This window comes from Syngnathus acus, chromosome 5 (assembly GCF_901709675.1).
Source record: "Syngnathus acus chromosome 5, fSynAcu1.2, whole genome shotgun sequence".
Taxonomy (NCBI): Eukaryota; Metazoa; Chordata; class Actinopteri; order Syngnathiformes; family Syngnathidae; genus Syngnathus; species Syngnathus acus.
Window position 1 is genome coordinate 5,172,153 of NC_051091.1, and position 26,251 is coordinate 5,198,403.

The following is a 26,251-nucleotide window of genomic DNA, read 5'->3' on the forward strand; positions in this document are numbered from 1 at the left end:
GGTTCATCTGGCCTAAAACACTGTCACTACATCAACACACGATCACATGTGCACTTAAATTAACATTGAGCCATCACGATTGGGCCACCTTTTGCAGCTTAAACCCATCCCTCTGCCATCGTCTTCCCACCGTACAAGAAACAAAACATAATTTAAAAAGAGCAAAAGACATTTGTGAGTCAACGGACAAGTGTCAAGTACAGTTACTGTTAGCTAAAACACAGGGACTTACTGGATTAGTGTCAGCTAGTCCTCCACGAGCACAGGAAGCTGGCCTAAAAGTGTCATCGCAGCTTGTGGCAGGAGCAGAATCTCTCTTCACACAAAAACAATGAAGCACAACGCCTAATATGAAGTGGATAAAATAAGGGCGTCAGATAAGATCGAAGGGAAAACAAATAGAAAGGACAAGCCTTGTGATGGAAAGCAGCAATCGGATAAGTGACAGTCGTCCCTTGTAAGTAAGTGAATGAAGAATCTTATAGGTAAGGGTACTGCGCGAGGCGTCTGGGGCTCAGCTGGTAGGCGCCGTATGCCTCCGCCCGCGGCGTCACACTAACATAAGGGGAGGCCGCGGCGAACTGCTGCTGGTAGACCGCCGGCAGGCCGTGCAGCAGGCTGCTGACCGACTCCTTGCGGCCGGCCGAGTCTCTCCTGGAGGACGAGGAAGAAGAGGTGTATGTGGCTGCATAGGCGGAGGGGGAGTGTCCCGAGTGTCCGTGGCCTCCGTGCCCGGCGTGGCCTCCGTGGCCACGGCCCAGCAGCTGCTCCATGACCTGAGAGGCGGACGAGAGGGCGGTGGAGGCCGGGTAGGTGTACAGGCCGGGCCCGGCGGCCGAGACGGAGGCCAAGGCCGACACCTCGGGGAAGTTGTAGTGTGGAGCAGAGGCGACCGCGGGGAAGGTCTGCTGCCGACTGTGGGATGCCCCCGTGCGCTCCTGAGATGAAGACACCAGGGGCTGCACCTTTGCGGCACACGCACAAATATTTACGTCAGCACGGGACACAAATAATTCCTCTTTCTAAACATAAAAGCGGCCTCACCTGGCTGAGGTTTAAGGGGCGTGACTGGCTCAGCATCAGTCCGTGTCGCTCCAGGTTCTCCCCCGAACTACTTGGCTGCTGATGAGACATTCTCTTGGGTTTCATGTAGTTCACTGGGAGCGGCAAAGAAAAGAATGAGCGTTAACTACCGGAACTTTCGATGCCACAATGACGGGTGGCTGAGGAATGAGTACGCCGCTCACCAGTTTCTGGGCGGCTACGTGAAGTTGCTCCTCTCTCAGGCGCCTGAATTTTGACTGAAGGCGCCACCACGGCCAGAGACGTGGCCTGGCGAGAGGAAACGGTGTTGGCTGCGTTTAGCGTGCGGGGACGCGGGGTCAGGGGGCTGGCAGTCGACGAATCAGAGTCATGCACGGTCACACAGCTGATAACGTTGGTGCGCTGGCCCAACGTAACGCTGATGTCAAAAGAAAAAAAGATTCAGTTCAAAATCAGCTCAAACATTTTTTTATCATGCTGTCAATGGGTGCTCACCTGGCAGGGTGAAACTTGCGCTCATCCTCAGTGTCGGTGTCGCTGTGGATAGTTATGATGCTGACTGCCGGGCTGGGCGTGTCAGAGATGACGATGGGCTGCGACAACGTGGCCATGAGGCTAGACGACGTCACAGCATTGGTGCTAAGCAACGAGGTAGTGGCTGCACCCCTAAAGATGAGAATTGAATACAAACACTGAGCTTGGAACCAAACATCAAAAGTGGACAACTGCCATAAATCTTTCTTGGTCACTCACCTATTTCTGTTCTCTCCTCGCCTGGCTTTGACCTTCTTCCTCTCCTGCTGAGTTTTGGTTTGTGCTGTGCTCCTGTCAGAATACAAAACATAACATGAAACAGAATCCCATTACTAATTCAATTATTTTATATTTTTACATTGAGCCAGGGCTGGGAGCTACGGCCTCAAAATAAAACCTCTACGTTCTTTTACAAAAAAATGGATTCACAAACTTAATCGATTTTTCCCTTTTGCTTGTAATTCCTTTTCCCCCCCTTGCGGGATTGTTTTATCTCTTCTGATACCAAACAAGCTTTACAACTGCATTTTCCCCTCCAAGCGAGTCAGCAATGTTATTTACTGCACAACGTAACCTTTCTGATCCAAACGTAATGAACACTGCTTGGCTGACATACCTCCAATTGTGTCCCTGCTGGGCAGTGGCGTCGGTGTGGTGGGAGTCTCGTGGTGACTCTGCAATATTTGCCTGGTGCGCAGCGCTGTGGATGGCTACGCCCGGGACCTGCTGCCATGATGACGGGATGAGGATTTGTTGGGTTCCAGTGGGCCAGGCCTGCTAGGAAAAATGCCCAGAGAGTCACATTTTAATCTAAGTTATATATATATATCAGTGATCATTGAAAAAAAATTCCATTGTTGGGACAAGTCGGACATTTGAGACCATGCTGAGAAATCAACCCAAAGACGACTGAGGGCAATCCAGCCAATATCTGCTTCAGGCAAAGCACAAGATAAGCGAGCAACTTTCCCAAGCCATTCCTTTATTTTTTAAGCACGGCCCTGCAACAAACCAACGTAACAAAACCATGCAAAGCATAAACACTGAAGCACTGGAAACAGACCAGGATGTGTAAAAAAAAATAAATAAAAAAAGTAAATCATGGTGCCTGTTAAAGAAGAAACAGGAGTTAGTTGGTTTTGTTAACTGATATTTGCAGTGTGTCTGCAGCATGCCACAAGTTGAGGGGCTGAAATAGAAAGTTTCAGAGTGAAATTGTTGCGGCTTTGATGTGCTTGGGAGGTGCACCATCCTGTGCTGAAACAAAAAAAGGAGGACAGGATATGAGAAGCTGCAAGCAAAGCGCAGACCAACTCAGCAACACATGCGCGCTCCATGCCCTAAGCACACCTACGGGGAAAGAATGGGGGAGAGAATGTCAGAGTGTGTGAACAATGTGAGGAGAGGGGAAAAAAAGGAGGAGGAGTCCTTTGCGATCATGTGTTTAGTCAATGTGCATCTTAAAAAAATAAAAATAAAAAATATCACAAATAAAATGTCAACAGAGGGTACTTGAGGTGTACCTCATTAGATTTTGTCCGGCTTTGAATAGACAAACCTTATATTATCTGATGCAATGCACATATAACTAGGAAGACTGAAATTCAATGTGTAATGCAGAGGCAGAGTGAAAAGCAAACCAATGAAAGAAAGTGGGACGGGAGGGAGCCGACGCCTTATTGGTAACAGGAAAAGTGCTCGTCGTTCTTGGTGGTTCTTTACCAGCACTGTGGCTGTGTGCTCCAACAGGGTGGGCCGGCCCACCCCAGTACCTAGCCCCACTGGTAGAGAATACTGGGAGGCTATGCCTGACGCGGGTGGGTGCAGCGTGGCCACCATCAGCGGTGTACAGGAACCCTGGAGGAGGTGAGGGAATAGGGGGAGGCAGTGTGAGAAAAGCAAACGTCCTTCGGAGCTGCCGTGTGATTTAGAGAGCAGATCAATCCGGCCGGATACGCAAACTGCAACGTGCAGAAATTGGGTCGCTTTTTTTTTTTTAGCTGGGAACCAGATTTATGGCCGAATGACGCTCAGGATAGGACACGCCTAAAGTCCTCAGTGGCACTCACATCAAATATGGAAATACAAAGTGGAATTAGTTGCAACATCAAGAAAATGACCACAAGAATCATAAATGAGTTCCAACAAGGCAAAAGGCTTCATTTTGGGTTCATGGATGTCATGTAACCTTTGGAGGAGATGCTGGTGACACGCACATGACGCAGCAATTTACCAACATCGGAAGCAAGAAAGCAAACTTCCATTTCCTTAAAATCAAACCACAAAGCCTGCCATAGCAGCACTTAAATGCCAGAAAACCAACCAACACAAGTGAAAACAAACGAGAAAAGCTGACAGTCAAATTGTGCGCGCTTTATTCAATCGGAGGATGGGCAGACATCAGACATGCAAACGACCGCCAAACTCTTACCTGCGTGAGCATGCTGGGCTGGAGCTGCAAGGACTGGGCAGGCTGGTTCTGAGGTACGATAGGAACCGAGTTATCCATCCTCACGGGGAAGCTGGAGCTCTTGCTTGAGGACTGCAGCCCTGCGCATCATTTTCACACAACCATACTGGTGAACATCTCATGTGTGATGCGTGACGGATTTGTGGCATTGGAACGGATTCATGGCTATTCCATTCATTTCAAAAAAACGATTTGCAGCAAACTCCTTCCTTGGGCGCTGAACAAATTTTCCTCGAAAGTCACGGCAGCTCCGTATGCATCTTGTACCTTGAATGGTTGAAGGTGGGCAAACAATCAGAGTCTGCTGGAAGGGTTCTGCCTGGCTACACAGGCCGGCAGGACGCGTTGGAATAGGAACACTTTGTTGAGTCAGACCGGGAATGTTGATGGTTGCCTGCTGGTACAACGCTGGCTGATAATTTAGTAAAGGCACCGCTCCCCCTGCAGAAGGCACCTGATGGACATCCACTAGGAATTAGTATCCATTTTTTGGATGGCTTCACATGCAAGAGAGTGTTGAGCTTGCCTGGTTATGCTGGTTGAGCTGGCTACTGAAGGTAACAGTCAGGTTTCCTGCCGCAGCACTGGGGACTGCGTTGGCAGAGTAGAGGGATTTGTTGCTGTCGTAGGTGCTCCGGCGTTTGCAGATCTCCATGTTCTGGAAGCACGACTTCACGCTGGGGAGAAATAACAAGATCTTCTTTAAGAAACCATCACCACACGCAAAGCAGGTGCGTACCTACTGGTAGGCGCTACGTATGGAGATTTTTAAAATAGTTCACTTACTGAGAGCTGTGTGGATAATCCATGAGGTGGCTCATTGTGACAAAAGGGTGACCCAGTGTCTTTGTAGGCGTGATCCTCTTGTCAGCGTCCAGGCGCAGCATCCTCTTCAGGAGATCTATGAACTCGCGTCTATCTGCTTTCTCAGCCAGCATGTCTGTACCCTCCAAATGAGATGAAAGGTTGACCTGGAGCAAAACGTGATTTTAGTTAAATGTTCTCAGGCGTTGCCAGGTTTCATGATAATCCTCCCAAAACAGGCACCTGCATCATGTCATCCAAACAGTTGAAGATGTATTTTCTAGCTTCCTTAGATTTGATGCCCATCTCCATTTCGTGTTCTGATGGTGTCTGCAAAACAGATATGATAATGTTATTACTCGAGAACCTTCAGAGCCCACATCCTTTTCAGATTGATTGATGTGGGTTTATTGACCTTAAGCCTCCAAAGTGGGTAGCTAGAGTCCGGTCCTCGGTTGAAAAAGCGGCTGGTTTTTGTGCCTGCACTCAGTAGGTACTCAGCTGGCAGGCCTTGAGTCTGAGAAATGTAGCGGATCTGTAAAGGAGGGAAAAAAAAAAAAAATTTTTTTACTTAATACATTTGCATGAGGGGAACACTGAAAATGTTGAGTCTCTTGTTTGTGGGATAGCTTGAATTGCTGAACTGACCTGATCGTACTCAGAGGCTCCGGGGTAGAGAGGCCAACCCAAAAAGAGCTCAGCAATCACACAGCCCAGAGACCACATGTCAATAGCCTCGCAGAACGGCAGACCTAAAATGATCTCAGGGGCCCTGCACGGCAAAGCACAAGTTAGATCAACAGGCACCATGACGTTATAAACTGAGGCTCTGGTGACGTGCAGTACCTGTAGTAGCGGGACTGCAAGTATGTAGAGCACACAGCCTTGGAAACGTGGCTTGCAGAACCAAAGTCAATGACCTTTACCCTGTACGGCTGCCTGAGGGGGTCTACCAGCATGATATTCTCAGGCTTTAGGTCAGCATGAATCAGTCCCAAGCTCTTGAGCTTCATCAGTGCCGTCGCCACCTAAACACATCGAAATTAGTGCTTGGCTGCAAACTGCATTCAAAAGGGATTTGGACCGGGAGCAGGTGTGCATACCTGTTGTAGAATTGGTCTAATGTGCCGAAGAGGCAGCGGGCTGAACTTGCTGTGCTTGAGAAAGTCATACAGGTTCTGTTCGAGCATCTCAAACACCAAGCACGTATGACCCTTGTGCTGGAAGCACTCATAGGAGCGCACAAAGTTGTACTCGTCTGCATTCTCCGCACTCAGTCTGTTCAGGATGCCCACCTGGGAAAAAAACTAAACATGAGGGGGGGGAAAAAAGAAAAAAAAAACGCTCCAAGGAAATGAGTCTCGTATACGTTGGTCGTAAATGTTATATGGAGATGAGATGGTACCTCAATTTGTCCCTGGCGAGCATAGGAAGGATGGTTCTTAAGAATCTTAATTGCCACAATCTCATTGGTACCCCTCTTCCAGCACTTGGCCACTTGGCCAAAGGTGCCCCTCCCCAAGAACTCCAAAACTTCGTAACTGCAGGACACGGAGCAGAGGATCTCGTGCTGCACCAGCTGATAGTCGCCTTCGCCATTGGAGCTACTGCTTTTGGTGGTCGGGGCCGAGTGAGGTATGGACTGGCCGGTGCCGCCTCCTCCGCCGCCCGTGCGAGTGGAAAACGTTGCGGCTGGCGCAGAAAGCTCCTCCAGAATTTGCACGCTGCCACAGCCGCTCCCGCTGCCCTCATTGGTCTCCTCCATCTTTCTCTTTTGCCCGTGCCGATGCCCTCTTGTTTCCGAGGCCGCCTCGACGTGAGCGTAAGAAGAGGATGTCGCGTGCTCAGTGACACGCCGACTGGAACCCCGCGGAAGACTACCGGTGCTGTCAGCTGCCCGAACCACCACTTGGCCCCGAGATCCGGGCGCTGTTGAGGGGAAGACCAGGGATGGTGCGAAGGGTGGGACGGCCATGGCTGGGGTAAAGGTATACGCCGACTGGCCCGCGATGGAGTTGTACGCTTCGGTAGTGGACACATCCCAAACGTTGTTCTCCACCTTTAGCTTCTTAACACGGCAAAAGGCACTGGAGGAGATGGAGGGAGGCGAGAAGACTTGCAGCTGTGAGGTCATAGCTGAGAAAGAAAGATGATATTTCAGACATTATAAAGAAGCTAGGCTCCTCAGCAGCCCTGTTCCTTCTGCAATGAGGTACCCCAAAATTGTACACCAGTTAGAAAACACATCCTAGGCTATCATGCTAATACAGTGTTAACTAAGTAGCCATAACATGCGAGTCATAGTAACATTATTTGAATAATACACATCTAGGCCATAAATACAATGGTTTGAATTCAAACGATGAGTAGGAAATTCCAGACATTAGTCAAGACTAGATGGCGTTTATGCATGACGTTCCCAAGTAAAGTATGAGACCAGGGCGTGACTCACACTCAGTATGAGGACACTTTAATTTGAGAAATAGTCTGTATGATTAATTTCAAGGATGGCGCATTCTGAAAAACATCAACATTGTGTGCATTTTTCAACAGCAAAACGCATTGGAAGCATCAATGCTAGTCATAGTTGCACGTATGACATCCGACATGCATACATACATACTTTGCTGCATCGAGTCAATGTACAAATACAGGACTGAACTGACTTGATGGAAAGATAAAACCACAACACCGATGTTAATAAAAAATCCAAACGTTGGTCCTGCGAGATTACGACACATTTACAGCGTCAGCAGCTCCACTATGCAGACTTTGCAGCAGTCATGTTGGGCCCGACATTTAAAGCCCTGCTACGATCACAAAATGTCCCGACTCTAATCACACGATCAAGCGATTAAAAGATGTGACAAACATATCTTTGTTAACCACGATTGTTTCTCAGTGAAGCCGTCTGGGGATATTAGTGAGCAAATCATCAGCGTTGATCTTCGTAGTTAGGCTAACCAACTAGCTTAAACGCAACTTTAGGGGAGAGGAGACGTTAGGTGAAAGCTTTCAAAATCGCCTCGAAAAAATAAACAAAATAGATGGCTGCAGCAAAGTGGAATGCTGTTATGGTGGAATAGGTTACATACCGAGTGGTGTGTGGTTGCGCAGTCAGAAAACGGCTTCGCCCAAGGCTTTCAAGTCCTCACTGCGGCGGTCCAGTGGAGCAGCTTTGAGAGTAGAAGATGCTAACATGAGCTATCAGGCCTGCATTGTTTTCTCAGTCGAAGGAGCGCTTGACAGCCATACAGGACGCTACTGCTCCGAGTTTACACGAGCAACAGCCCAACATCGCTTTATGAACGTCAATCTGTGGTATTAAAATAAAAACATTTGTCCTTTAAAATAGTGACTATGTTCCACTCTAACACGCTCTGTCCTGTGGCATAAAATCCCATTATACACCGGAAAAACCCTGCGTCCTTATATCAGCTGCAAATATATGTCATTTCCGGTTGTTACCGTAATGCCGATAGTTAGAATCGAGAACGCAGATATGGAATGACGAAACGTGATATTTTGAAGAAACAAACGTCTGAAAGATGCCCCGGACAACTGATTAACAATAAAAAAAAAAAAAAAAAGATTTTAAATGGTCGTATATCTTCAGAAATTTCCATATATCATTTGGATGGTCGTATTGAGTGGCAAGGACAAACGCATACTTTTTAGTTTACGGTAATACGGATTGACGTCATAGGCGCCCCAGTAATTTTCCTGTGGTCCTTCCACATTAGGGTGGGTGGATAGGTGGGTGAAACATTCTACCCATCCAAAGGAGGAAAAATAAGCAATTATTCACCACATGTTGATGAAATGGATTTTTATAAATTTTTCATACACATGCTCGTTTCTGCGAGGGATGACTTGGCCCATATGACCATTTATTTTAAGAATTAGATGTGGCAGAAAGGTTTGCCCACCCCTGTTCTACATATACAATAATTAAATAGAATTGTTTTAGGATATAATCGCCCCCCCTACATTTAGCATGATCCTCAAAGTACAAAAACTCAAATGGCCCCCCAATAAGAAAAAGATACATTTAAACAAATAGCAGGCAAAGACACATTAAAGTGCAAATTTTCTTTTTTATTCTGATTTCATTTTACAGCAGAAATTATGTAAAGCATTCAGAGGACATTTTCCACATATAAGGGCAATATTCAAAACACTTTGCATGGCCTCAGCAACAAAATATTCTCTTAAAAACATCGACAGTTTTTGTGATGCTTGTGCATGCAAACCCAAAAAGTAGAACATAGGAAGTCAAAGTAGGCTACAAAAGAAGAGGAATGATAGGCATGGAGAACACAACAGCAGGCAAGGTTGGAATAGAGCAGGAGATGAGACAGAGGGAAGACAGGGGAGTGGAGAGGTCTAAACCTTAGCTTATCTATGAGGGTCTACCATTCGAGCATGCAATGTGGTGTTTGGGCACTCTGCCTCAGAGACAAGGCAAAAAAGGTTATACAGGTACCATTCATTTTCCAGGCGCACCATTGGGAAACAGAGGACATCTCCGCACGTCTGCCATCAACTGTCTCATTCATACCTTAACTTTTTTTTCATTGACAAGTTTTTTTTTTTTGACATAATCTCTTTTGTTCTTCTTCCAGCCAACACTCTCTCCATAAACAAAAGCATAGTGATCTCCGTGTTAGCCGTTCTGTGCGCGAGGATATTGCGGTGTGTGTGTGTGTGTGTTTTGAGTATCTAAAAAGAAGTTGTGATGATGTGGGAGGAGTGTTTAATTGAGAAAGATACTGAGGGCACAATTTTGAGATCTTCCAAATATTTAGCACTAAACTTGTGTTTGAATTAAGGTAACACATGACTGAAACTTACAGTACTGTATTTTGAATTCTTTGTATTAATCTTGTGCGTTTATGACCATTAGAAATCACTCAATACTTATTTTTCTTTTCTCGTAGAAAAAAAATGACACACGTTACAGTTTCAATAAATCACATTCACTGCCTCACAAAATGAGACTATATGCATGAGAGAGGGCCAGTTAAGAACCACGATAGAAAATGAGCTGACTCAACTCGATAGATAAACAAACCGGAGTATCCCTAACGTACGGAATACACGTGCATACACAAAGTGTTAGCGATGAGTTAGCGACACTCCACATTTTATCTCCCTGTTCTTCAACCCTGAGTAAAATCTAAGGGAGAGATTGAACCGTTCCCAAAGACATAAGCACAGAGAGAAAGACTGTGGCCTTCTGGTATTTCTGACCGTGTGCACTTGAGTGTGTGTACGTGTGTGTCTGTGTGAGAAAGAGCGAGACATGGGGTGAATGGAGAAAGCGAGAGAGAATGCACAAGACATGTTGTCTGGAAAACGGCTGTGTTCTTATTTTCTGCTTAATGCTACGAGAACGTTTCCATGCGAACCCGTGCAAGAAAACACAGGCTCTGACTCCAAGGCATTCGATTGACTCGTGACAGAGAATTGAGAGATTTGACCGTTCTAATACTGAACATTGCACACACACAAGCGGGCAAAAATGATCATGAGCATTCAGTCCAGCCTCTGACAAATTAGCGCACATAACTCGTAACTTGCAATAACTCGAATCAAGTCCAACACTGTCATTTTTTAACACACCATTTAGGAGAAAGAAAAAGGTAAACTGGCAGCCATTCGGAGAACACACAATAGCTATTTTTCCTGATATGAACTTGCAATTTTCTGTTATTGATCAGGCACTTCCTAAACAGAGCTTTCCAGAGCGCTTAAGCACGTGTTACATCATGGCAGTGAGAATGGAGAGCAGGTTTGAAATGATATGTAAGGAGTGGGACGGAGACATTCTGTTTGACTGAATGGTGAGAATGGTTGAACGAAAAGTAGTATGTTGCTGAAGCACAACCACATTGTAAAGAACGTAGCACCCTCTTCTTGTCTTTTTTGGGTCAATGCATTCACATTAAAAACGATCTTTGTCAGCGTCTTCATCACCGTTATTTTAACAATTGCATCTTCAATGTCATCCTCTAGTCGAACTACTGTTGAGCTATTTACTATCTTGTCTACTGTTTATAGTCTGTGTGTGTTGCCTCTGTGCATCTTACTGATATCTTTTGGGTGTTGGTATTTTTTTTCTTTTCTCCCAACAAAATGTATTAGGCAAAATAGCATTCATAATAATTGGCACTACTGGCAAAAAGTGTTGGATTCTTGCGAGCCAAGGAACAAAAGCACAACGTGTAAATGTTTTGTCTGAAAGATCATTGTTTCAGCTAACTTTGTTTTTCCCACTTATTTAATTCTAACGTTAGATTTTTCATTTGCATGCTTGAACAAAATGTTCTTTTCAGTAACACTTATACTGGATACTCTTAAAGTGAAGCCGTTAAAATCCTCTCACAGTCCATAGCCGCCACTAACATGTTCTTTTTGTTGTTTCTGCGTCTTAAATATCATGCACATTACTCAGTTTGTAATATCTACATTATGTACAAGCAATACAGCCATCCTGTGTAGCCAGGTCTTTATGTTAAGTTCTCATTATGGGAGTAAAATAATTTATAATCTTAAATACAGTCCTCTTATGAAAAAGTTTCAGGGTCCTCGTATCCCCTTACCTCGTCAGTTTATATACAGGAATATGCAATAGTCCAAAATAAGGATTTGATTGCCCGTATGGGCTAATATGGGGATCAATGCCCCGTATCGGGGAAGGTACTGGACCCGTGTCCTGTACAGAGCAAGCATAGAGACCTCTCAGAGTCAGGAAGAAGTCAAGGCAATGTTACTGTATGTTACTCTTTCCTCAAAACCACAGCTAGGATTTAGAGGTTCACGCAAAGAACTAACAGAGACATTTAATCACCGCAACATGTCATATTTTAGCACACAAGGGGGGGCAGGGGTGGGGGGGGAAACCAGTCTCAAGCTTAACCACTTCTCAAATAAATAATTAGACCCCAAAAATAAACCAAAAAAAAAAAAAAAACGTTGTTGTTGTTGCTGTTTTTTTTTTTTAAAAAAAGCACCCCAAATATTGTCATTTGTCCTTAACACAGTTCACATTACGCAGGGCAAGGATAAGTCGATGAGAACAGTGAGACACAACTCCACATAGAAATACAAAAGAAACAACACGAAAGCAGTTTGGCAAGCATGCAGGAGCTCACGGCTCAAACACATGCATTGAATTGAACGAACACGGACACCACGCGGGCGAGCAAAGTGTCGCCTCTGAGAACAAACTCCATACAAAGTCCATGTAACAAATTAAGACATCGTTAATTCAGACTCCCACCCTCACGGAAACAATGCTCCTCTTACATTCAAGTGGTTCCTCCCCTTTTTGATCAGGTGACTGATTGGTAGGTTTGTAAGTAATGTAAGAAGAGTCAGACTGGTTGGTGACATTATGATGATTAACAGGATGGTTTGTCTCGAGAGCTCTTGGGCATGATGGAGAGGAGGAATAAGCAAAAAAAGAACCAAGAAGTAACTTGCATGCATATGCGACATAGACGTGAGTTTTTTTTGGTTTATGTTTTCTTATCCTTTCATGGATCAGTGTTTGGGTACAAAACGCAACGGGTTTTGCATGAGTTCGGCAAATCCAAGTTGCCTTTGGCGAGTGAGCGAGCTGAAGCGTTTCACCACAACCGGGCGGCGCCGCGCCGACGCCGGCAGCCATCCGCTTCCTCCCGCTTGGAAACATACCCATGAAGAGTGCAAAGAATGCCATGAGGTTAATGCGATGGCCTCCCAGTGGAACTGCGGAGGAGGATCAGTGCTGCGGACGGAGCCAGATCCCTGGGCTCGCCCTGGTAGTCTGTCTGTCTGAGCTGCCATGATGGACACCTAGCCTATCCTCCGTCTCTATGGGAAGCGTCTTCCTCTCGAGAGGACAGGATAGAGGGCGAGCGAAAAAGGGGGGGAGGAGAGAATGGATGGGGGAGGAGAGGGAGGCAGGGAGGAATATAGATTGGAGAGGAAAGAGAAAAAGAAAGGGAATGGGGGGGTTGCTCACAGGCTTAGTGGGCTGTGGGTGGGGCCTGGCGGTGGGATCTCAGGACCCCTGGCCTTTTTCTGCTCTCTGACCCTGGTGTAAAAACACATATTGAAAAGACATTAGGGTTTTTTTTTTTCTTTTGTGTGTGTACGTGTGTGCATGTCTGGTTTGTCTGTTTCCATTTACAGCAGGGATGGGCAACTTAAATGCTGGAGCGGGGGCAGAATTTTTCATCAGTGCTATTCGGCGGCCACATAGGACCATGCACTTTGTAACTAGACGTATGGCAGAAATGAATACAGATAAAATAAATGCATACGTGCAAAACATGTGCTTAATACATTTTTCAATGCATCTACTGAAAAGATTCAACGAGAAATCTCTGAACCAAACAACATGTTTTGAGCAAACGACAAACCCACATACTGTATTTTCTCCCCCATCGTGCAAAGAGCTGGTTGCATAAAAAATACCGTTGAAGGACGGCACAAAACTGCTGAACAAGGAAACGACATTAAGTGCAAGATCTCATTTTTTAAAAATATCTTATCACAGACATCAACTCATCAAAATTGTTGGACTGAGGTACTAAATTTGTTCTGCCAACTCGCGTTGTAGTTGTAGCGTAAGACCAAGTTTAAGTGCAATGAAAAAAGGTCTGCCATCTAGTGGTGATTGGTGATTTTACGACCGAAAACTAGCCAACCTCTGCAGATTCATATATTTGCAATTTTCTTCTTTTCAATATTTTTGTATTATTCTTTATTTTCCCCAGTTTTTGTAGGACACCCCATTTCCCCTGAAGTTTATGACAAACGTCTCCTGAATCAAGGATTTTTTTTTTTAAATCCAAAATGAATCAAGGGGCCACACATAATGTAGTGGCATGAGGCCCGCAGGCCACCAGTTGCCCATCCCTGTAATTCCTCTACAGTAAATACCCACAAGCTATTTTTTGGGCAAATCTCCACCCTGGAAATTCTACCCAACCCCCTCAAGGCACAAAAAGGAGACAAACAAGACGATTGATTCCCCAACTGATGTCATGCCCCCAGGAAGATCATGTGCAAGAGTGCTCCTCTATCTATCTGTCAGTCATGCAGAAGTAGCAGCATCATTCCGCAATCGTTGACGAGACAGACAGAAGAGCGAGGGAGGGAGGGAGGGAGAGGACCCTCTCCTCCCCTCACATGCAAACAGGCATCTGCCACCAAGAGAGAGAAAGAGAGAGCGAGAGGAAGAGAGAGAGCCAGAGAAGGGGGGGGGGGGTGGACTCACCCGCTTCAGGGGCCTATGGTCCATCAAAGGGCTTCGCAGGAACAGTAAAACAACAGCAGCTGTTAGCACCAATGCCCGTGTGGCAGTGGGCTCTGAACGTGTGTGTGGGCGATGTGCATGGTGTGTGTGCACGTGCGAGTCCAACATTACGGCTCACCTGTGGCGGCATCGGAGCAGAAACCTCAGGATCTTGCGTGCAGCCTGGTTCTGTTTCTTTGTCAGAAGGTTGCTGCGGGCAAAGGCATAAGTGTGAGCCTTTTTTTTTTTTAATGGGACACAATGATTGTGAGTACGGGTTTTGTGTTTTCAGCACCTGAGGGAGTGTCTGTAGGAGCGATAGTATTGCTGTATGAGGACTGCTGCTCTGCGACTCTGCTGGAACTTCCTCTGCTCATGGAAACTCCGGAAACGACTCTGGATCAGGATGGCTGCCAGGGTCATCCTCTTATAAAGTGCATACTGAAAGCAGTTGGGTTGTAAACTCGTCATATGACAGTAAAGATTTTCACTACTGAACAGACTTTTAAAAAATGCTTCAGAAAGATACTGGCTCCTTGGAGTTGCAATAGGTACAGTATATGGAAAGCCATTTGAGCATGTCTTCAATATCCTTGACATCCAGTTCAGTTACTCAAGGAAAAGTTTTTTTTTCGAATGGCTGAACTAATGCAACAGATATTACAGGACTCTTGATCATTCAAATGCTTGGTGGGCATTTCTTTCTTTGCGATGACAATAGAAAGGTACCATGACAAATGACCAATGGCGAAAAGAAAGAATATGAACATGCAAATTGTTGAAGCAGTCTGTGTCCTGGCGGCTCAGTTGACAATAATAATAAAAAAATGATCAAAATAAAATTGCTTTTTAATGCCCGCAGACCCCTGCACACCTGCTTGGTGTCTTAGCAAATCTGCCAAACGGTGGCTTTTCTGGTGCATGCATCTCTGTCCAGGCTGCTCAGTACAATAAATTGATAAGAATAATAAAAGAAAAATGAAATGTGGACTGCAGAAAGAGCTGGGCGTATGCAAAGTGACTTGGATCCTATTCCCTGTGCTGGTACGGCGCCATTTATTGTTAGAACCATTTTTCTAAGATATATTATGATACTGAAGTCCAATTTAACAGGAAAAGAAAGTAATATTTAAAAAAATATTAAATACATATAACATACACCTAATGTTTTATTCTAGATGAGATGCCTTTACGCTCTAAGAAAAGGACTTTAGTTATCAAAAAAAGATCAGTTTGAAAAGATTTTGACTACAATAATGCAGCTTTAGTTCCAAAACGTTTTAAGTATGATTGTCCCATACCTGCTTGTATCTCTTATAACAGCGTTGAATCACTGCTGCAATCTCTTTGCGTTGTTCCTGAATAGGACCCTGAAGGGGGTGATGGTAAGAATTTGTATAAAAGCTGCTCATGCAAGCAAGCAAACATGTATCACTCGAGATAGATACATGACAGGAAGAGTAGATCATCGAAGCATTTACACCATGTGAAATTGGAGTGGAGGTCGGGGGTCACGCGAGAAAACGGCTACCTTGTGTTTTCGAAGAGAGTGCAGAGCATTCCTGATGGTGTCACACAGCTCTCTCTGCTCCGCTTCTGTCATGGCAAGAAAGGAGGAGTCCGTTTTCAAGCGTTCGGCTTTCATAGCTGCGGAGAGGAAGGAGTTCCAATCAGAGGGGGTCGATGGAGCTTCCTTAGCTTGAGGACACTACTCACCCTCAGGCCCTGAGTGAGAGTTTGCTTTCGGGCCAGGAGTCTGGGGCTTGGCATTAAGGAACCTGCGGGGCAAAATATATGTCTAAGTCAAGCGTAGACGATCAGAATACGTTGGTTTCATTTACCTTTCCACCTCAGCAAGATAACCGGACAGTAGTCTGACATCGCCGCCGAGGCCCACCCTTCCGGAGTCTGTCTCAGTCTCCATATCCTCCTGTTTGAGTCGAGCAGTGGATGTCTCCATGATGTGATCAGTGAGCATTGAAATGTCCATCTGCAACAAACACACACACACGATTGTCACTTAAAAAAAAATCACTTGTGTGGTTGTAAGTCAAGGTAGCGCTGTCTTTATGTAAATGTGGTGCAAGTCCCAGTCCTACCTGCAAGTCCTCTGTGTTATCCTGATAGGTCAGCAGCTCCGTCCCCTCTCCCCTATCTGACAGGACTCTCTGGCGCAGGTGAACAGCTAGTCGCTCCTTGCCGAGAATCCTCCTGGCTAGACTACGCTGCCCCAGAGTCTGTCTCAGACTCCACCTGGCCCCGCCTCCAGACGCCCCTATCCTGGCCTGCAGGTGGGAGAAGGAGGGGCTGGCGAGCTGAAGACAGTCAGGACTGAAGCTGGCGGGAGGTGCGCTCCGATTGCTGAGGTTGGGATGTTGGCTTTGTTGAGGACTTGGAAGAGGGGAAGTGTGAGTGTTCGGGCTGTGGTGGTTGGGGAGGGAGTTGAGGTTGCTGGAGGTTGAGTTAGCGAGCTGTTGCTGGGTGGGCTTGAGTCTTTTCGCTGGGGGTGGACCCCCTTGCTCTCCCTGGGTTGTCTGTGAAGCTCTGTGTCCTGTTTGGTTCCAGGTCTGGTTGCTGGGCTGGCTCTCAGTGCGGGCTCGCCTCAGTTCTAGGGGAATTGGAATAAGAACTGAATATTAGCAAAATCTCATGTATATATTGGGTCAGTTCAGCCAAACATATGTTCTTTTCTTCTTTCCCACCCGAGTTTCCATTTGAGGAGTGACTGTTGTTTATTCTGCTGATCTCGGAGCCTCCTCTCCACCTGTCCATCCACGTGTCAGCAGGCTGACTTTGAGCTTGAGGACTTTGTTGTAGCTGCTCCAAGAGCTCAGCCAGTCGCGTGTGGCCTCGAGATCTGGCGATATTGAGCGGCAAGCGTCCCAGAGAATCGGGAATTGCCAAAGCTCTTGGGTCCCACTGGTAAAGCACCAGTGCTGCGTCAGTATGACCCAGAGCGCATGCCCACATCTGGAAAGACCAATGGGATGTCATCACACACGGACATGGAGAAAAGACCGCATAAGGAAATATCGATCACTCACCAGTGGTGTGCAGGAGAAATGGTCGACATTAAGAGGATCCACCTCCAGCTCGAGGTCAATACTGTCAGCGTGCTTGGTGCTGCAGAGCAAAATGGTCACGTGAGACGCTGCGTCCCTCTCGATGTTCTGCTATAATTATTTGTTACTCACCGCCAGCGGATGAGAGTCTGAATGAGCCCGGCATAGCCTTGAGCTGCAGCCAGATGCAATAAGGTCATTCCTCTCGAGTTCTTGCTGTGGACGAGTTGATTGGAGGAAGCCCAACAGGGCTGGGACATCATCTTCTCGCACACGACTACAACACGACCCTCAAATGAGCTGTGGTCAGGGGACGTCTGGGGAAGAAATTGTTACAGTGATTGAATTGTTGTTTTATTTCCACCAAGGATGTTTTCATGTTAAAAAGAAAAAGTCGACAAGGTTTTGCCCCAGGAAATAAGCTGTTAATGTTTGGTGCAAAAAAGGGAAAGAAATTAAGTGGAGCCTGACATACAAGTTTAATTCACTCTGTGAACATGCTTGTATCTCAAATCAGCTTCCTCCATTGAAATGAATGCATATCCCATCAAGCCTATTTTCTAATGGGAACAATAGCACTGAATAACATTGTCACCTCTTTAATAAAACATACAGTAATGACATAATTAAATACAATGTAAACAATTAAACAGCCATGATTCATTTCATTGTGTGTCATTTGATGGTGCATGTACCTTGGCCACCAGGGGCCGGTATAACAGACATGCAGATTAAACGAAGCCAACGTTCACAACAGCTTTGAGCCCATTTATCGGCAGCTGGAGTTTCAAGCGCCCTTTTACAGGACAAATGGGACTAGAGAATCCTTTGTACCCAAAACAAGGAAATATAAATGACCCGAATATCAGCAAATGTCTGCATTCTAATTTTAAATACCCGCCTGAGATTTCTTTTTCCTTTTGTCGTTCATTCATGTTCAAGAAATTCCTCATTGAAACAAATTGCATCTTTCTGCCTTACTTGAGATTGCTGTTCGGCGGCTCCCCCTCCCTCTACACCTCCACTCTTGGTTGCCATAGTTTCAGAGCCAGGGTTTTGATTGGTTATATCCGCCATCCTCTGTTCCATCTGCTCCAGACGCTCCAAGATGGACATCCTGAACTGGGTATCTGCAGAAAATAATACATGAGCTTTTCAAAACAATAGTTACTGTCTCTTAGAAGATATGCAGTCCTAAGGAAGGTTGTTTATGAGGGGCTTGACATAAATCTACACACCCAAGGACCATCCAGGGTCTAAATCAGCAATGAAAAGTGAAAGTACATCCAGCATCAGACAAGCTTATGAATAATTTTTACATGGCTGCAAGTGTGACCCTTCATTCCCATGCAGCTGCAGTTTGCTGCAGTGCACATCATGTCACTCAGGCTCTTTATTTCCCTCTCCTCTCCGCTGTCTGTAGCACACAGACTGAGGAAAAAAAGAGGGAGGAGCCATGTGAGTGACACAAACATCAGGCTCCAAACATTCCAGTTCACCAATCAGAGGTAGAGATGATCAATCAGTGTGAATAAAACCATACAACAAATACAAGCTGTAACCACAGAGAAAGAAAAAGGGAAACAAAATGGACTTCAAAATTTGACACACATTTTGTACATTTCAAAACAACACTGAATACCTGTTTTTCTTTATCGATACTGTCAGCTGGCAAATGCTTTGATATATTTCTCAAGCCGCTCTAAACTGCCTCCTCTTTTTCACCATCAATTCCTGTTAAAAGTTATTCTTCGGTGAGACCGCCATGTCAGAAGTTTGCCATTGTTTTTTTTTAAACACTATTCCTCGCCAGGAAAAACTCATCATGAACAAAATCATTCGAGCAACTACCAACTGCTTATCGTCATACTTTTAATGAGATTGTTATAGTCCCTGGACTCATCCATTTTCAAGCAGGCAATTTCCATCTATAAAAAACATCATAGATCATAACAACAACAGCAATAAAGAAATGTCAATGCACACACGCTGTTATGGAAGGTCAACTGGATGTGCATGGCATACACATAAGTCATAAACAGCACGTTAATATTGGTTGCAATTGTGTAAGCGGCTCCAGGAGGTAAATAGCCTCCCCGCACTTGTTGTGTTATTGTTCTCCAGCTCTGCTTCCAACAAAAGCAACCACTGAGCTTCTTTTTTTTTTTTTAACTCAAACATTTAGCAAGCAAACACAAAGACTACCATCGGATGAAATCAATTTTGATCATAGTCAGTCTAACAATGAATAATTTGAATGCAAGCATGCAGCATCACCCAAATAAACAAACACTTGAATCATGCATCACATGGAGGCAAAACCAGCAATTTCCAAACATGAATTTTAAAATAAAATGAAATCATATCATCTACGAACCCAAACAGCGACTGTCTCCTTGTTCCAGTTTCTGCTCAACCGCGTTAGTTTGAAGTGTGCGACACTCACGTCGATACTCCCAACAACAGTGAGAGAGGGGAGGGGGCCAGGGAGTGAGCGAGCGAGCGAGAGCGCGAGAGAGAAATCGCACGTTGTGCGTGAAGAGAGCAGCGGCGCTCTGCTCTTCAAATCAGCCCGCCAGACTTTGGAGCAGCAGGAGGTTTAGGTCGTCATCGCCGCATGTGAAGACTGCACACCCAACTAAACTGGAGCAGACATGAGACGATGCGTCGACGTACTTTTGAACCATTTTCTATTTGACCTCCACACTTTGCTGAACATGGCTAAGCGCCCCTCACCAAAGTCGTGTTTATGAATGCAACCTTTAGCCGGCTGTCAATGGCACGGCGACTGAGCCACATTGTGTTTGCCCTTCAGTCGTGCATGTACGCTGTGACCGCGTAGCCGCATTGCCGCAGTGCGCAAGGCGCAGAATGGGGGCGCATGCACACACACGAGCGCGCGCGGTAAAATCAGGGCATGCGTCGCCGAGGAGACACGTGTGTTGCCAGACTTTGCATTCAAGCCCAGACAACCTTCCTGAAATCAAATCTGACGTCATTAAAAATAGTGAAATGCTAAATGAATATATACCAATATGCTTCCTTATTTGCATGAGATGTGTAGAACAAAACCAGTGAAAGTGAAGAGAGAGTCCAAATACACTCACGCACAAACACACACACACACTTAGAACCTAACACACACATCACGTTGACCTTTTTACTCCTCAGAGGGCCATACAAAATCCAACCATGCATTTTCTAGACCGCTTATTCTCACTGGGCGCACAGGTGTGCTGCAAACGTCGAGTGCAATTTACAAAGTATGGTTCCTTGGAGGATTGGTGCAGTTTTACAATTTACCAGAGAAAACCAACGTAAGCAGAGCGAGAACATGAAAATGAAAACTTCACAAAGCACAGCCGGAGTCGATGTCAGAACCACAGCAGACATTTGAACTGAGAGTGTGAAGAAATTAACACATACTGTATTTTCCCCTAGTTTATGAATGTTTCATAATTTCATCTATTCTCTTTCATTCACATAGTCATCATTTTACACACATTGCTCACAATGAAAAAACGCACGTCCCAATCTTTGAAAGTCATTACATCTTAAGCATCTGGAAGAATCGCAAGCACTTCGTGGCCACTTTGCAAGTATAACGGTTTGGCAATACACAGGCTGAATGCTCTCACCGTCCAAAGACAGCCAGTCGTGTTGAGAGGATGGGAGGGCAGGAAGGTCGCGTGCCTTGTATTCAAAAACCACAGAAGAAGAGATGACCTCGCCACCCATTGCTACCTGCAGCATGACGAGTCCTGTGTCATGGGCTGGAAAAAAAAGATGAAAGATTAATAAATGGTGGAGTCTAAAGTGTAATATACGTCCCCAAACTTCGCTATACATATCTACTTTTATATTGTCGCTCTCTAAATAAACATTATCGATAAGGCTGAATAATTGATACAGGGGCATCTGTAGCTAATCAAGTGGCCTGTGCTTACAGTCTAGGGATGACCATCGGAAGTAGGTGTCAATAATATTGTGTCAAATGACAAAATACATCATAAGATACCGTGTAGACAGATGACATACCTGGACAGTAGCAGCGCAGCACGCCAGGCTGGATGAGGGCCGCAGGGACGCTGATGTGGTCAAACAGACAGCTGTACTCACTGCTTGACTCCAACCACGGCCCCGTGATAAGGACCTTCACGCCACCCTGCGGCACAAACACCGGTTAGTGGAATTTGACACGATATGGTGACTTTGTCACAGGAACCTGTAGTGGAGTAAACAGCAAGTCCCAAAATAGAAATGAACCAATACAATAATAATCATAGACGGAGTAAGGTGGAAGAGAAGATAATAGGAAAACATGTCATAAAAAAAAAAAAAATGAAGCATCAACAGATGATTAAATGCTCTTTCAACTTCTAAAGGCATTAGGGACTGCAAATGTGCAAAACAACAATAGAATGGGAATGAAAAAGAAAAGAAAACAAGAATGAAATGCTTTAATTCACATCTAGAGTTCTCAACGGAAATGCCTTTGGAAAGGTCTTAAGCGTAAACAAATACAAACAAAAAGAAAATCGCCCTGGATTGCACCTCTGTTAGGTTTCCCCATAAATACTAAAGCACAAAGCATATTGTCCTAAGAGTGACGTGCCAAAGTTGTTCAACAACTGTACAATTCAGTGCGATAGATGGATGAATTAATGAAGCCACCCGGAGGAATCCATGTAATATTGAAATTTCATTAACTCGGCAATCAGTCGCGAGCATGATTCCATTTTTTAACAGCAGTACAAGGCGTCTTCCATCATGTGTCAGTTTGATTTTACTCCAGGCAACAATGATGAATAAATAATGATACTAATGTTGTTACTAACCTCTGGATAAGACCACTCTGGGGAGTAGTCTGTCACAGCAAACAGCCTCCCGGTCTCTTGGAGCATTCCCAGAGCTCCCTGCTCCACTTCCGAGCCCTGTAGGTGGCCTTCCCCTGTGCCCTGCTCCTCTCCCACCGCGCCCTCCTGAGGCATCAGCACCCCGTTGACGGCAGCCCCTACCCCGCCCGCAGACCCTTCGACCGAGATGAAATCGTTGATTAGATCAGAGAACTGGCTTCCAAACGAAGCCTCAAAGCCCTCCAGGCTGATGGCTGCTCCTGCTGCAGCCGCCGTGGCAGTTACGCCTCCACCTTGTGGAGGAAGAGAGGAATTGTAGAGTGCCCTCTCCATGCTCGCACCCGCAGCGCCTATTGACTGAGGACTGGCCACGACCGAGCCGCCGGCCCCAGACAAGCTTACTCCGTTACATAGAATTTCATTTTCTCCTCCTCCTGCAGGTCCACAGCCCCCTCCCGCTTCGTCCCCAACTCCATTGCCATCCGTAGGGTGGAGGTAGTGCTCAGCGTCCACACTGGCGTAAGCCTCGTGAGCAGCGCCAGGCTTGAGCAGCAACTCTGCGCCATTCTCAAGAACTTTGCCACCGACCTCCTGGCGAACCCCGCCGCCGGGCTGCTCAACATTAGCGTCCTGGCCCGTTAGGGGGAAAGAGGCCACTGATGTTCCTTTTCCGTTCCTCCCACACAGGGCTTGGTCTTGACTGGTTTGGTGGAGGTGTGCACGGTGGTCTCCGTTGGTGATCGGGTGATCCGCCGGCAGGCTGATGTAAGCTCTGGCGTCATCGGATTCCTGTGCTGCCTCAGTGCCGTTGGTCTGCTGCTGGGAGGGCGGGTTGGTGTGCGTGGAGGTCTGGAGGAAGAGATTTGGCGAAGGGTGGTGCGCGGACTGGGTGAGACCCGGGACGCACGGTGATGACATGACAGCACTAAAGTCCATCTGCTCCAGAGTGGTGCTGGGGCTGAGGCCCGCTCCCTCTCCGACATAACTACTCTGCGGGGCCAGTGGCTGCTCCATCGGCGTCGCTTCCTTCTTGATGTTGTTGACGAGGGACGGGTTGTACACGAAGCCGTTAGATGAACAGTGGATCCCCCCATCGTTACCGTTACACCCCTCAGTCTTTCCTCCACCTCCTCCGTAGGTCTGGCCCTGCTTGGGGTTATTAAGGAAGCAGTCAGGGTCAAAGGTCATGGCAGCCTCCGGAAGGCTGACTCCTCCGCCCGTGTCAAGCGAACTGGAAAGAACCAACTCTCCTCCCTCCCCTAAGCCCACGCCTCCGGGAAAGGACGCAAACCTCTGGTTTTCGGGGGCGACGGCCAACAGGATGCCAGTGGCGGCGCTCTCGTGGGCGGACGGCAGAAGGTGGGTGTGGCCAGCTGAATAAACCGAATCCCCGGTTAGCGTGGTGACTTCGGACATGAACACGGCAGTGCTCTGCGACAGGCCGGCACTGATGGCGAGCGCAGGGCTGTCCGCCATGTCACTGGTGATTGAGAGCGGGGAACTCTGGGTAGTGTCAGGGACTTCCACCTGGTTGGTGGAGGTGGAGGAGGACACTTCCATGCTGCTCTGCGGGAGAAGGGAGGGCTTTGGCATTCGGCCGTTCCTCCTGTCGCCCCCGCCTGCCCTGCTCCTGCGCCCCCCTGGACTGGGCTCTGTCTGACCCTCTGAAACATCGCTGTTCTGGACCTCTGTGCCATCTGCTTCCTCAGGTCTCTGGCCTGCTGTGGCGCCGCCACCCGCTGTCGCGCCACCCCCTGCTGCTGCCCCTGACTCCTGCTTGGATGAGATGATGCGCTGCTTGACACTGGAGCATTTCTGGTGTAGGCTGCTTCCAGCACCTGGCACACAACCAATACAAGATTTACATAAAAAAATGAACATCAAACATGAAGAAAGAGCGTTTAATTTCACTCGATCGCATTATTTCAAGTGCACGTCGGCGCCCTCCAGTGACTGTAATGTAAAGTGACGGTACTCATCTGTCGTGCGGCTCACGGTCAGTGATCCAAATCTCTCCGTGACGCTCATGCAAAATGCATGAGCAGATTTGTAAAACATTTACATTCAAACAAGATACAAAAAATATTGTAATCCTGAATTTGTTCATGAAGCCAATGGAGGGATAGATGTGATTCACTGGCAAGAGATATGAGTACTACTTAAGTCAACAAGCCACTTTTGTTCTGGGCAGCCGTCCTTATTCGTCCTTCAAAACCAGATCAAAAGATGAGAGATTAGGTAATTTTCCGCGTGTGTGTGTGTGTGTATGTGTGTACTGAAGTTATCTTCTCCCTCTCTGGTGCTGACTTATGAATAATACATGCTAGATATTTTGGGCACCTCCAGCCTGGGCCCCTCTATCCAACCACCCCTTTTTATTGGTTCTTTGGTGCAATGCGTAATTGCCTGTAGGTGGCAGCATGGCACTGACTTTTAGAATTATCCCCTAAAAACAAAAACATAAAAAGAACAGCTGAAATTGCACAGCCGGTTCTTTATAGTAGTCTCTACATCACAAGTTCTGCAGTCGCCTCTTATCTCAAGTGGATTTGGGAAAGCCGAGCCAGCAGTGTTTTTGAAGTCGTGAAGTTTGCGTATGATTGTTGTTTTTTTTATTCTAATCACAATAACCGCTTTGGTCGCTGACACAGTATGATTCTGCGGGCTGGGCCAGTGAGCGGCAAAGGGGCTGGAAACGATAACTCACACATAGGTTTGAGTTGTCCGATGAGCTCCTCCTTGCTCCACTTGGCCCACTCCTTCCTGTCCGTGTTGATAGAGCAGAGAACGGGGCCGCATGGCTTCCCGCTATCGTCCACCGCCGGAACGTTCAGATAGTGCACCAGCACGATGTCCGGGTTCTATAAGACAGCAAGACACGTCTCCGTTGGTAAAACATGGCCTTTATGTTTGCTCATCTGTCTCTATCAACAAGAGAGTACATTGATGCAGTGTATTTGCAGAAGGAGAAGGAAAGGACACGGAAAGCAGAGGAGTATGCGGAGGTCAGGAAGGAGGTCGGATATAGCGTGTCAGACAAGATTCTCTCACCTGCCTATAAAACATTTAACAGCTCAAGCCCAGTCACTGCTCTCGCTTGCATTGCAGGGCCAGCAGAAACGTCCGCACGTGTGTTGGTGTGCGTGCGATTTAGAGAGTGAATTAACGAATGAACAGGTCAGCACGCCGTACTGTAGCCCACCGGCAGACCTATGGAATTGATATCCCATGAATGATTCAACAAGTGTGTATGTGGCTGGACAGCAGAGAGAGAGAGAAGGAGAGAGAGAGAGGCTCCTCTTGATAAAAGATTCAGTAGACAGACTCAGGTGAGGGGGAGGGCGTGCTGAGGTGGAACAAGAAAATGGCACAGTGGGCTGCTGCAGCACCACACTGTGCAATGCAACAGAACAGACAGGCTCATTTATGATCATATTCACTGATGTGATGTGATATATGTGCAAAGAGCAGAAAATGGCACATTACTGAGGGAGGAAGCAGAAGTTCCCCTGCCAAATTCTCAACTCTGAGAGTCACAAGGGAGTCAAGTGCGTTGAAAAATAAAATATATTTGATAGGGGGCAAATTCAATTTACACCATGTGGCGAGAACGTCCTTGTAAAATTCATGTGACAAATTATGCAAGACCTATTGGCAAGGAATGCATGAATATGGATTAGATTTCCATATTTTAAATGAATATCGCTGGGCATCCAATATTTTCTTGGAAATGAAGGGAATGTTTAAGATTCAACATGTAGGTCTGGAGATGATGAAGTTCTGGTTACCCGCTCTTGCATGGCCAATCAAGGGCGGGATGTGTGTGTGTGTTTTTTTTCACATGAGCCGGAGGGGGCGGGGGTGAGCTTAAAAAATCTATATGTGTGAAATGTGTGTGTGTGCATGTTGTACGGCGCTCCAGGGTGTTTTCCTGGGGAGGACCACATGGAGAGAGAAGTGCCTTAAGACCTTGATAGGTTGCGCAAGTGAGGAATAGCGTGAAAAGTTCAGGCGGGGAAAAAAAGTTTCCTCAGCAAAGCGTGTTCACCAGATATATCCTGAGTGGAACGATAAACCCAGCAATGGCGTCCACTTTTATTATCACCCGACTTTTTAGTACAGTCTGCCTCATTAAATTTTGAAGAGGAGGATGTTTATCAATGCTTTATGTTGGAGGTTAGTGTGCTGTTTT

At 46.4% G+C, this 26,251-nt stretch overlaps 2 protein-coding genes across 2 annotated transcripts in view; both read right to left on the reverse strand.

The window, feature by feature from the left end:
* Positions 1–479: 479 nt before the first annotated feature.
* Positions 480–8,282, reverse strand: si:ch211-160o17.4 (homeodomain-interacting protein kinase 1). Its single transcript, XM_037251701.1, has 18 exons — positions 7,948–8,282; positions 6,258–6,988; positions 5,956–6,147; positions 5,699–5,880; positions 5,501–5,624; positions 5,268–5,387; positions 5,096–5,182; positions 4,835–5,019; positions 4,575–4,725; positions 4,316–4,502; positions 4,010–4,128; positions 3,301–3,435; positions 2,195–2,355; positions 1,798–1,869; positions 1,540–1,710; positions 1,248–1,462; positions 1,045–1,157; positions 480–965 (listed from the first exon to the last, which is right to left on the reverse strand). Exons 2-18 carry the CDS (start codon positions 6,984–6,986, stop codon positions 480–482), a joined length of 3,429 nt encoding a protein of 1,142 aa, XP_037107596.1. The 5' UTR covers positions 6,987–6,988; positions 7,948–8,282.
* A 647-nt stretch (positions 8,283–8,929) lies between these two features.
* Positions 8,930–26,251, reverse strand: part of LOC119123561 (calmodulin-binding transcription activator 1-like) — a 50,309-nt gene continuing 32,987 nt past the window's right edge. The window contains exons 7-21 of the mRNA XM_037252754.1: positions 24,767–24,920; positions 22,042–23,897; positions 21,242–21,368; positions 20,842–20,976; positions 18,185–18,333; positions 17,336–17,520; positions 17,186–17,264; positions 16,844–17,111; positions 16,241–16,749; positions 15,983–16,131; positions 15,858–15,919; positions 15,673–15,788; positions 14,437–14,582; positions 14,281–14,352; positions 8,930–12,935 (exon numbers count right to left, since the gene is read on the reverse strand). Coding sequence (XP_037108649.1) covers positions 12,860–12,935; positions 14,281–14,352; positions 14,437–14,582; positions 15,673–15,788; positions 15,858–15,919; positions 15,983–16,131; positions 16,241–16,749; positions 16,844–17,111; positions 17,186–17,264; positions 17,336–17,520; positions 18,185–18,333; positions 20,842–20,976; positions 21,242–21,368; positions 22,042–23,897; positions 24,767–24,920 — 4,083 coding nt within the window. The 3' untranslated portion in view covers positions 8,930–12,859. The remainder of the gene's footprint in view (positions 12,936–14,280; positions 14,353–14,436; positions 14,583–15,672; positions 15,789–15,857; positions 15,920–15,982; positions 16,132–16,240; positions 16,750–16,843; positions 17,112–17,185; positions 17,265–17,335; positions 17,521–18,184; positions 18,334–20,841; positions 20,977–21,241; positions 21,369–22,041; positions 23,898–24,766; positions 24,921–26,251) is intronic.